The sequence below is a fragment of the Cucumis melo genome, chromosome 1 (assembly GCF_025177605.1).
Source record: "Cucumis melo cultivar AY chromosome 1, USDA_Cmelo_AY_1.0, whole genome shotgun sequence".
In the NCBI taxonomy this organism is placed as follows: domain Eukaryota; kingdom Viridiplantae; phylum Streptophyta; class Magnoliopsida; order Cucurbitales; family Cucurbitaceae; genus Cucumis; species Cucumis melo.
Window position 1 is genome coordinate 32,384,123 of NC_066857.1, and position 12,073 is coordinate 32,396,195.

General features: G+C 32.2%; 1 protein-coding gene across 1 annotated transcript; it reads right to left on the reverse strand.

Annotated features, from left to right (window-relative positions):
* Positions 1–2,239: 2,239 nt before the first annotated feature.
* LOC103492898 (zinc finger protein GAI-ASSOCIATED FACTOR 1-like) lies at positions 2,240–10,992 on the reverse strand. The gene is made up of 5 exons (XM_051082639.1): positions 10,749–10,992; positions 10,370–10,576; positions 5,541–5,730; positions 4,150–4,528; positions 2,240–2,722 (listed from the first exon to the last, which is right to left on the reverse strand). Exons 1-5 carry the CDS (start codon positions 10,990–10,992, stop codon positions 2,240–2,242), a joined length of 1,503 nt encoding a protein of 500 aa, XP_050938596.1.
* Between the last annotated feature and the right edge of the window lie 1,081 nt (positions 10,993–12,073).

Sequence of the window (12,073 nt, forward strand, 5' to 3'; positions counted from 1 at the left end):
TCGCTGGAAATCAATTGAATTTCTTCACCAATTCTATCCAGTTTTGTTATTTTGTTATTGCGCATTATTTCAACATTTTCACCAATTTCATCCACCAAAAATCAATTGAATTTCTTCACCAAATCCATTCGCCTGCACGTTATTTCAATTTTTTTTGTCCTTTTGTTCGCCTCATACCTACATCCGGTTAGTTGTCTTTTTAAATTTGTTATATTTTTCTGTTCTCCATTAAATCATAGTATTCCTAGAACGTTTTATTCCCAAATATTTGTTTTAAACATATAAAACTTCATATATATATCAATTCATATATAACATCGTAGATTTCCTAGAACGTTTTAAACTTTGATTCCGTAATATTGCATTTAGATATATACCACTTGATATATACAATTTATATAAATATATGTTGACATACAATTTCTAAAAAATACGATATATGGGTTTTATTATTTAGTGTATACCCCTTCATATATACAATAATAAATATAAATTAACTTATATTTGTCGAAAAATAGGATCTGTTAAATTGATTTATGAATAATATATATGAAATAATACATTGTATATTTTATGAATGAAAAGTTGTGTTTTCAATTTGTTAAATTGGTCGTTTATGTATTTTATTTCAAATATTCATATTATATGTAAAACATAATAAGTTATGTTTGAAACAACAGTAATTATATATGAATGGTAGTATATTAAATATAATAAATTGAGAAACTTTGATTAATACGCCAAAAATTTATGGAAAAATATGGCAATAAAATAATTGAACTAAAAACTGGAATATGAATATTTCAAATAAAATTATGAAACAACATACTAAAGTCTAATAATAAGAAGGAAAAAATAATTCAATAAGGAAAACTTGTATCTCTTTCGGTTATGGTCAACACGTTCACAATGACCACATTTAACGCGTCTCTTGAACTCCATTTTAGAAGGAATTCTAATCTTCTTTGGTCAACCAACTGATTGTTTTACATTCGCTGGGAGGATGACAACTTCAATTTTTGTATTATTGAATATATGCACTAGTATATATGTAACAAATCACAAAACATAAATGTATTATTCCTAAGCATGTGAAAAATTAAAAATAGAGGAACATTTATCGGAATATATGTTACCAAACAGGGGAAGAAAGAACAAATTTTGTAAAGAAAAAAAATATATGCTACAAAATGGAAGAAGAAAGAACAATTTTTTAAGAAAAAAATATATGCTACAAAACGGAAGAATAAATAATATATGAAAAAAAAAACTAGCTGTATCACAAAAAGTAAATCGGAAGGGAAGAAGAAAGAACAATTTTTTTTAATAGAAATCAGAGAAGAATGTCGGCAGCGGAATTGATGATCATGAGAAAATAACTTTTGATTCGACATAAAATTGAAAATATTTATTTTGTAGGATAATAAAAAATATTATTACCATATAAGATAATAATTTATACCATATTTAAATAATTATAGATGTAATAAATATTACATAATAAATTCAAATATATATGTCTTAATAATTAAGGAAGTTACAATTGATATAATAAATATGGTTGTTGACAATTAAGAAAAATATTATTCAAGATTAATGAGATTTGGGTAATAAGGTAAATTCGCATCAAAGGCTCGTTGTATAATATCATGTAGCAATTTAGGTTATGTGTTGGGTTAAAAATTTTGTTTTTTTTTAGTTGGGTTGGGTTTTGTGTTGGAGTTGAAAATTTTTGTTCAATCCAACCCAACCCAACCCAAATTTTATATGATTGTCTTTTCTTTTATATATATACATATATATTATTATTATTATTATAATCAAAGAAAACGGATAAAAGAAAAGGTTGGGTGATATTTAGAGATGACAACATGACAATCCAACCCAATTCAACCTATATTTGAAGGATTGAGTTGAGAATATTATTTGAGTTGCAATTGCCAACTCGATCAACCCGAAAATATGGGTTGGGTTGCGAATGTTCCCAAATCCAACCCCAACCCATTTACACCCCTAAGATTTACATTTTATGGCAAAAAATACTAAATGGCAAAAACTCATTATACTAGATTTACTATAAAAGTGTAAATAGTTTGTTTATTTTGACATTTTTGATAATTCTCCTAATACATATATATAAAATATAAGAAAAGACAATCATATAAAAGAGCTGTATTATCTAAATTTCCAATTTTCATGTGTGTATATTGTTAAATATTAGATTTCACACTAACAACACTCAAAACTCAAATATGGATTTGTCAACATTTGAAGAATCCCCATGAAAGCTTTGCATCTCAAAATGCTTCATAATTGGCACCATCTCCTGCTGGTGATAGTGGTGGCTACTTTCATCTCCTTGCAAATGTCTCAACCTCCACCCTCTTTCTCCCAACAAATCCAAAGTCATCATTTGATTCTCTTCGCCTGATCCACTACCACCACCTGAAAATCTCGATATCGGTCGCCACTGGCCCTTTTCGGGGCCAACAAAACTCGAGCTGTTGGTACTACAGTTATGATCTTGTTCTTTCATCATCATCATATGTCCATACATTCCCATATTCATTCCTACCATGTCTGGTTGATGATCAGAATGTGGCATTTCCATCAATGGTGACTTCAAAACACCAACAGAGCTTGTGGTTGCTCCTATCTGTGCAGCTTTTTGCAACAGGGCCGTGGCCGATGTAACCAATGTGGCTGTTCCCGACTCGGTATCCTGGAGTAGGAGCAGATCCAAAAATTTTCTTAAATATAAAATTCTAAATTATAATTAACTTCTTTATACATAATCATTGAATTGATTTGAAAATTGAAGGTAGAATTATACATGGTGAACATTGATAAATGATTAAGTCAAATGCATAAAAGATAGAAGCATTAATCCCCAGATCATTATTTATAAAAAAATACCGAAGTACATTTTATTTTACTTAATTTTTCAATCATAAATTATCGCATGACAAACTTTTCTTACTTCTTTTCTGAAAAAAAAATGTTGCACCAATCTTTTATACAATCTAGACAACATCCCAATAAAAATATATCACATGACAATTTTTTAATTTATAAATTGGTTTTAGGTTTTTTTTTACTGTGTATGAAATGTTGGATGCATGGATATATAGTTGCACCCATTCTTAATCACTCTTTTCAAATATTTCAATTTATTTTGTGTGTGATGAGAGTGAGATGGATAAAGATGAGTTGCATGTAAGAATCAATAGAATTAAAAAAAAAAAACACTTTTTAGCGAAAAGAATGAACTAAATTAAAGTACCAAAAAGGAATATTTCTAATTTTTTCAAATTCCTAAAAAGTTAGCAAAATGTTTGACCCTTCTTTTCTCTAATTAGGTGGACTTAATATTTATTGAAAAAAAATATATTTGAATGTTTGGGCTCCACAAATAATCACACTTTTTTATATAACCTTTTTTAAAAACATATATACTTTTCCTTTGTGATCGAAGAGCATCACCAAATGTTACACTCATGTTCGCACATCCTCTTCAATCACAAAAAAAAAGTGCTTATAAATTTATTCTCAAAATATTTTAAAAGTTTACTACGTATCATGATACATAAGCTAGCTTACCACACATTTATCATATATATGTTGGCCACAATCTATAATTACAAAACATAGTATTAAAGTTTTAAATAAAAGTAATTGTAGTGAATAATACTTTTATAGCTAATAATAACTAATAAACGTATAGAAACATTTTAAAGAAATTTCAAATATAGCATATATAAAATCTATCGATTAAAGACTTTATTGTTAATTATCCTATCAATAATAGACTTTATCATCAATAGTTGTCCTAAAAGTGATAGTTTTTATCATCGATAGATACTCCTATTAATGAGTCTATCATTAACAGTTTTTGAAAGCTATATCAGCAAAAAATGAAATTATATTTCATCCGATCACCTAATATTTTAGACTTGATTGTTATATTTGTAACTATAGAATAAAGTAAAAGACTATTCAAACACTCGGAAATAAAATATATATTTAAGCTAATTATAATACTAACGTTTTTTTTTCTCTCTCTCTCTCTTTTTTGAAAAATAAAAATTAAAAAGGTTTTTTTTATAAGAGAGACTATTGTTATTCTTTTCTTCATTGCTTCGTCCTTACCTGAAGGCAGCCATTTTTACTATCATAAAGACAACTAAAGCGCGAAGAGGTGGTGGAGCTGAGCTTAAGGCTTGAGAGAGAGGAAGAATTGTTGTTGTTTCGGTAATGTCCGCCCATGAACAAGCCTCCGGGTGCGCCAGTGGTCGGGGTCGAGTTGTTGAGTTCTTGGGGGAGGGATTTGAAAGGGGTTTTTTGATCATAAGGGTTGAATTCAGGCATGATTGATGTGCCAAAATGAGGAAGCTTTGGAGTGGAGATAATTGAGATTGGTTCTATGTTATTGTTATTGTTGTTGCTGCTGAGAATTCCTTGCTTTAGTTTGTTGCTTTCTTCTGTTAATGCATTGCAAAAGGCTCTGTGGGTGATGAAGCTGTCCCTTCTGCAAAGAAATTACAGGAAAGGTTATTATTACTAACGACACTTTAAAAACCGTCGTAACTACTTTTTCATGACAGTTATTTATTTACAGAGTATCAATTCTGTAATGACAATATATTATTGTCAACAACAAATTATTATTGCCAATTATAAATTATCACCGTCAAGTATACTATGACGACGAGCTGTCATACACAAAACTTTTTCTTTATATAATTAATTAAATAGCTGCCAAAATTTTCATAGTATTTAAGTTGTTGATAAGTTTGAACCATTTTACTTTTAAGATTGTTGTTTGTTGATTCATTGGTTACATTTTTTTTCATTGTTTTATGACTACTTTTTAAACCGTACGGTCAAATTTGTGATCAAAACAAACCATTAGGATTTGTTATTATATACGATGGACTGTTTTAAATGATAAAATACTGAAAATATTTTTAAATGTAACAAAATATTATTGTCCTCTCAGCGCTAGACAATGTTAGACATCGATAGACATCTAACGACCTATTTTTCTATATTTGTAAAATAACATAAAATTATTATCTCACCCTTACTTTTTGAACCAAAGACAATTTGGAGTAGGAGAATTTGAACTTTTATGTGGTATCTCAAACTTTCCACATGACTTAGATTTTATGGTTAAATTAGGTATCTTTTAATATGGCCTATAAAAGTTTTAAAGCAAAAAAGTAATGTTAATATCTAAAATTGACTTCCAAAAAGCTAAAAGTTAAAAACAAAATTGTGATCACTATCAAACCAAAAAAGAAAACTAAGTCTTCGTTAGAAATTGAATGATCAATTTTGAGAATAAGTCTCTTATATTAATTACGAATAGGTAAGAGCTAATATGTTCTGAAACGAGGATCGATATAGTAAAAGATGTCAACTTAACCAAATTATAGAACTAAAAAAAAGGATGAAAAATTCAAAGAAATTAATAAAGGAAGAAAAATACTAATTTTAAATTGCATGTTAGGTTAAGATGATGATTTAGAGTAAAAAACCTGGAAAAGAGAGTTCCACAATCACATTTGTATTCCCTAGTGCCACAAGTCTTTTGATGAGCTTTCAAATCAGACTGAACTGCATATTTCTTGGAACATTTCTCACACTTCCATTTCTTCTCCCCATGCTTTCTACTAAAATGCTTCTTAATTCCAGTGAGATCGCCGAGAGCTCGAGCCGGGTTGTGATTGTTAAGAAAGTGCTTTAGGATTGAAACATGCTCATGTGTGTTCATCTTTGTTAAGTTAATTTAGTCCAAGTTTGTTCCTATTTCTTAGGAATTAGTCATTCATGATTTGTAATCATGGAGAAAGTCTAGGGTCATGTTGATTAGTGGAGAAAGTTTAGGGTCATGATGTTAGTGGAGAAAGTTTAGGGTCATGATGTTAGTGGGTAGTTATTTTTAAGACTTTAAATACTGTATTTTTCTTTGAATGTAATTGAAATGAATTTGTCTTCAATTTTCCATTGCAATATTTATTTTTACTCTAGAAAATAACAATTGGTATCAGAGCTCTCTTCTTAAGGGATCTGTGAGTGTGAGTTGTTGTGTCATGGACGCCATAACAAGTTCTAGTTTCACTTCAATTTCTCCATTGATATTTGATGGAGACAACTACCAAGTTTGGGCAGTTCGTATGGAAGCTTATATGGAAGCTTTGGACATTTGGGAAGCAGTGGAAGAGGATTATGAAATTCCTGCTCTTCCAGACAATCCTACCATGGCACAAATCAAAGCGCAAAAGGAGAAGAAGACAAAGAAATCCAAGGCAAAGGCATGTCTGTTTGCTGCAGTCTCATCTACTATCTTCACTAGAATTATGACTCTGAGATCAGCATATGAGATATGGAATTATCTCAAGTCAGAATATGAGGGAGATGAAAGAATCAAAGGAATGCGTGTGCTAAACTTGATTCGAGAATTCGAGTTGCAGAAGATGAAGGAAACAGAATCAATTAAAGAGTATTCTGTTAGGTTATTGGACATTGCAAACCAAATCAGATTACTTGGTTCTGTGTTCAAGGACTCAAGAATTGTAGAAAAAATTCTTGTATCAGTGCCTGAAAAATTTGAGGCATCTATTTCTGCCTTAGAAAATACCAAAGATTTGACTCAAATCACTCTTGCAGAGATACTCAATGCTTTGCAAGCGCAGGAACAAAGAAGAGCCATGAGGCAAGAAGGTGCTGTTGAAGGAGCCTTGCCAGCGAAGCATCATGAGAACGTTAGGAACAATAAGAAGAAGAAGTTTTTCAAGAAGAATCAAATTTCTACTAGAGAATCTTCAACTTACAACAAAGCAGGAGTCAAGAAGGGATCCTATCCTCCCTGTTCACATTGCAATAAACAGGGTCATCCTCCTTTTAAATGCTGGAGGAGACCAAACGCCAAGTGCACCAAATGTAACCAAATGGGGCATGAAGCTGTAATTTGCAGGAACAATAATCAACAACAAGGTGTAGAGGCCAAAATTGCTTATCAGGAGGAGGAGGAGGAGGATCAATTGTTTGTGGCAACATGCTTCGTGGGTGGTGAGTCAAATGAAAGCTGGCTGATTGACAGTGGATGTACCAACCATATGACTCATGACAAGGAGTTGTTTAAAGATCTGAAGCCAACAAATATCACCAAAGTCAGAATTGGCAATGGAGACTACATCTCAGTCAAAGGAAAGGGGACTATTGCGATTGCCAGTTGTAAAGGTACAAAGCATATACAAGATGTTCTTTTTGTACCTGACATTAACCAAAATTTGTTGAGTGTGGGTCAACTTATTGAAAAAGGTTTTAAAGTTACTTTTGAAAATGAATATTGCTTGATTAAGGATGCAGCAAATCAAGATATTTTCAAAGTAAAAATGAAAGGAAAAAGTTTTTCACTTAATCCTTTAGAGGAGAAGCAATCTGTTTTTGCTCTCAAAGAAGATGAAACACAGCTTTGGCACAAAAGAGTCGGTCACTATCATCATCAAGGGCTGCTACAACTAACGGAGTTGGCACTTGATTTTCCCAAGCTTAGTGAAGAAATCTCAAGCTGCAAAGCGTGTCATTTTGGAAAGCAAAATAGGAAGTCATTTCCCAAGTCATCTTGGAGAGCCACTAAAAAATTGCAGCTCATTCACACAGATGTTGCAGGTCCTCAGAGAACACCTTCTTTAAAAGGTAGTCTCTATTATATTGCTTTTATTGATGACTTCACCAGAATGTGCTGGATTTTTTTCTTGAAGTTTAAATCAGAGGTTGCTCATGTCTTTTGGAAGTTCAAGGCAAGAGTTGAAAATGAAAGTGGTTGCAAAATTCAAATGGTAAGGTCTGACAATGGGAAGGAGTATGTTTCGGCAGAATTTGACAAGTTTTGTGAAGATTCAGGCATAAAACATCAACTTACAGCTCCTTACACTCCTCAACAAAATGGAGTTAGTGAGAGGAGAAATAGATACATCATGGAGATGACAAGATGCATGCTGCATGAAAAGAGTTTGCCAAAGAAGTTTTGGGCAGAGGCAGCAAATACAGCTGTATTTCTTCAAAATAGGCTTCCCACAAAAGCATTGAAGGAAAAGACACCATTTGAGGCATGGTATGGGTACAAACCATCATTGAAATTTCTCAAAGTATTTGGTTGTTTGTGTTTCACTCATGTTCCACAGAGCAAGCGTGACAAACTTGATAGGAGAGCTTCACCGGGTGTCTTTATAGGCTATAGTTCTATCAGCAAAGCCTATAAAATTTTCCAACCACAAACTGGAAAGATTGTCGTGAGCAGGGATGTTCACTTCGAGGAAGATGAAGAGTGGAACTTTGATGATGCAGAGAAGAAAGGTCAGACCTTGGAAAAGATGAAATTCAAGTTTTTTGATTCAAGCATTGAAGAGGAAGATGACAGGCAGAATGAAATAGTAGATGATGCTTCCGTGAGAGGAACAAGGTTGCTTTCTGATATTTATGAAAGGTGCAATGTTGCTGTGTGTGAACCTGCAAACTATGCAGAAGCAAAGAAAGATCAAAGGTGGATAGCTGCAATGGAGGAGGAGTTGTCAATGATAGAGAAGAACAAAACTTGGATCCTTGTTGACAGACCTCAAGATAGGAAGGTAATTGGAGTTAAATGGGTGTTTAGAACCAAGCTTAATGCTGATGGCTCGATTAACAAGCACAAAGCCAGGCTTGTGGTTAAAGGGTATGCTCAAATCTTTGGTGTTGATTACTCTGATACTTTTGCTCCTGTTGCTAGAATGGACACAATCAGGTTACTATTTGCAATAGCTGCACAAAAGGGGTGGAAATTGTATCAGTTGGATGTCAAATCAGCTTTTTTGAATGGTGTCTTACAAGAAGAAATTTATGTTGAGCAGCCCGAAGGATGTGAGAAGCAAGGTGAAAGAAATAAAGTCTATCTTCTCAAGAAGGCTCTTTATGGTTTAAAACAAGCTCCAAGAGCTTGGTATAGCAAAATTGATGAACATTTACTGAGCTTGGGATTTTTGAAAAGTCTATCAGAATCAACCTTATATGTTAAGCACAATGGTACTAACATTCTTATTGTTTCACTGTATGTTGATGACCTACTGGTTACAGGAAACAATGCAGATCATATTCAAAATTTCAAATGGGAGATGATGAAGATGTTTGAAATGACAGATCTCGGGCTCATGTCCTACTTCCTTGGCATAGAGATCAAGCAAGGGCAAGGTGAAGTTTTCATTTGCCAGAAAAAATATGCAAAGGAAATACTAAAGAAGTTTAAGATGGATGAGTGTAAGGCTGTAAGCACTCCAATGAATCAAAAAGAGAAGTTGTGCAAAGAAGATGGTGCTGACAAAGTTGATGAAGGATATTTTAGGAGTTTAATTGGTTGCTTGATGTATCTCACAGCAACAAGACCTGATATTTTGAATGCTGTGAGTATTTTGTCTCGTTTCATGCATTGTGCAAGTGAATTACATCTTAAGGCAGCAAAAAGAGTGATACGATATGTCAAAGGCACAAGTGATTTTGGTGTTAAGTTCACTAGGGGCAAGGAGTTCAAACTGATTGGTTTTTCTGATAGTGATTGGGGAGGTTCCATTGATGATATGAGAAGCACTTTAGGTTACTGTTTTACTCTTAGCTCTGGTGTTTTCTCTTGGAGCTCGAAAAAGCAAGAGATTGTAGCCCAGTCCACTGCTGAAGCAGAATTTATTGCTGCAACAGCTACTGCCAATCAAGCTTTATGGCTGAGGAAAATTTTACTTGACCTTGATCTGGAGCAGAAGAAAAGCACGGAGATTCTTGTTGATAACAAAGCGGCTATTGCTATTTCTCATAATCCTGTGTTTTATAAGAAGACTAAACATTTTAACATCAAGTTATTTTTTTTAAGGGAAGTGCAGAAAAGTGGAGAGGTGATTCTTGTCTACTGCAAAACAGAAGATCAAGTTGCAGACATATTAACTAAACCGTTGCCTACTTGCAAGTTCGAGTTTCTAAGGTCAAAACTTGGTGTTTGCAACTCCTAAAGCAAGGAGGAGTGTTAAGAAAGTGCTTTAGGATTGAAACATGCTCATGTGTGTTCATCTTTGTTAAGTTAATTTAGTCCAAGTTTGTTCCTATTTCTTAGGAATTAGTCATTCATGATTTGTAATCATGGAGAAAGTCTAGGGTCATGTTGATTAGTGGAGAAAGTTTAGGGTCATGATGTTAGTGGAGAAAGTTTAGGGTCATGATGTTAGTGGGTAGTTATTTTTAAGACTTTAAATACTGTATTTTTCTTTGAATGTAATTGAAATGAATTTGTCTTCAATTTTCCATTGCAATATTTATTTTTACTCTAGAAAATAACAGTGATGAACACATGTCGGTTCGGGGCATACGTAGACCCTTTTCTTCACTTCGGCACCGGTCCTTTGCCGGAGTTTCCATGGAAGGTTGTGGCCTCTTCTATGCAATTGAAGGTTTTGATCTCTTTGAAACCCCTTGTTGCAAATCTCACACACAAACCTATTTCTAGCCATTAGGGTTGTTGGTGATAAAGCAATAACTTCAGCATTTGGATCTACAAAATAATAATAAGAGATCACAATTGAAATTCAAATAAAAAATCGAGAAAAGCTAAAGCCAAAGGAAGGCCAAATCTTAGGAACTTTTCTATTCTGATATCATGTTTATTATTGCAGTTAAGGAAACGTATTTCTTGAGAAACGAAAGCATTGGTGAATGAGATTTACCTGGAGTGCCGGGAAGGTTACGCTTCTTCTTGACTGATCTTTGTTGGTGGTGATCAAGGGAATTAGATGAGCCATGGGAATTGGTTTGATCTCCATTGGGAGAGCCATAGAGGAAGTGGTTAAGAAGCTGATGTTGATTATTATTGTTGTTTTGTTCAACTTCTTCTAACTGATCTTCCATAGTACTATTGGCTGAAGACAAGTTAGCATGATGATTTTTACTTGTAATGTTTGAGATTCCCATACATAAGAAAATTTAAAAAGGAATGAAATGGGAAAATTATAAGTATTTTCTTTTCCCTTTTTTTTCTTTGTAATTTTTGGTGTTTCCTCACAAAATTTAAGGAATTCTTATTTTTTTCAACTCTCAACACAAAATAACGAATGTGTTTGGGTTATTAGGAAAGACAAAAAAAAAAGAGGGAAATTCTCCTTCATTTATGATCAAGAGAAGAAAGGAAAAAAAGTATGAAACATTGGGGATGCTGTTTGTGTGTAGTTTGGTGTATATATATATATATATATATATATTAAAATTTTTTAATTTGCATTTGCATTTGCATGTAGGTGAATTAAACCTCTAACCACGATGATACTAACCGGTACAAATTTTATGTCAATTGAATTATATTCATTCTCTTCCTATTTAAGTCAGTAAGACAATTTTAATTTTAAATTTTGAAAATTTGAATGAAGTGTTTAGAATAATTTGTAAGTAACAAAATATTTATATATGTATAAAAAATATCAAAGTATCCGACTTTAATATATACAAAATATCAAGTATGTAAAAAAGTGGTAGAACTCATAATAAATTGCTCAAATGGACTAAACTACACTTTAAATTAAGAAATTTTAGATTAAAAGATAGCATTTTTAGGACTAATAGGTAAGTGTATATGCAATATTTTAAAAAAATTACAAATAACAGAACCTAATCTATTAAAATAGATGATATGATTGATCTACGGTATGATTATCGAATATATATCATTGATAGACTTTGAGAGCTAATTAATTTAAATTTGGTATATCATAATCTCTTGTAATCGTTGTGCTACTACTTTGAGTATGATTGTTATATTTGCACAACCGAGTATGATTGTTATATTTGCACAACCACCTATATTTCATTTAATTAATTTCTTTTTTGCTCAAAATTTAAAAACATATTTTTTAATTTGAAAGTGAACCTTCACGAGAAAGATATCAATATGCATTTCTAATTTTAGAGAAAGATATAGCATGGGATGTGAGATGTAAGGGTCAGCAAATCTAGTCGAATATCTCAAAAAATGAAATAATGGAACAAAAACAATATATAT

Excerpts from the sequence above, each read along its gene's own strand:
- LOC103492898 (XM_051082639.1), bottom strand. The coding sequence starts at position 10,992 with ATGGGAATCTCAAACATTACAAGTAAAAATCATCATGCTAACTTGTCT. Across the intron at positions 10,577-10,748 it reads TAACCTTCCCGGCACTCCAG|ATCCAAATGCTGAAGTTATT; the intron begins GTAAATCTCATT and ends ATTATTTTGTAG. Across the intron at positions 4,529-5,540 it reads TGTGGAACTCTCTTTTCCAG|AAGGGACAGCTTCATCACCC; the intron begins GTTTTTTACTCT and ends ATTTCTTTGCAG.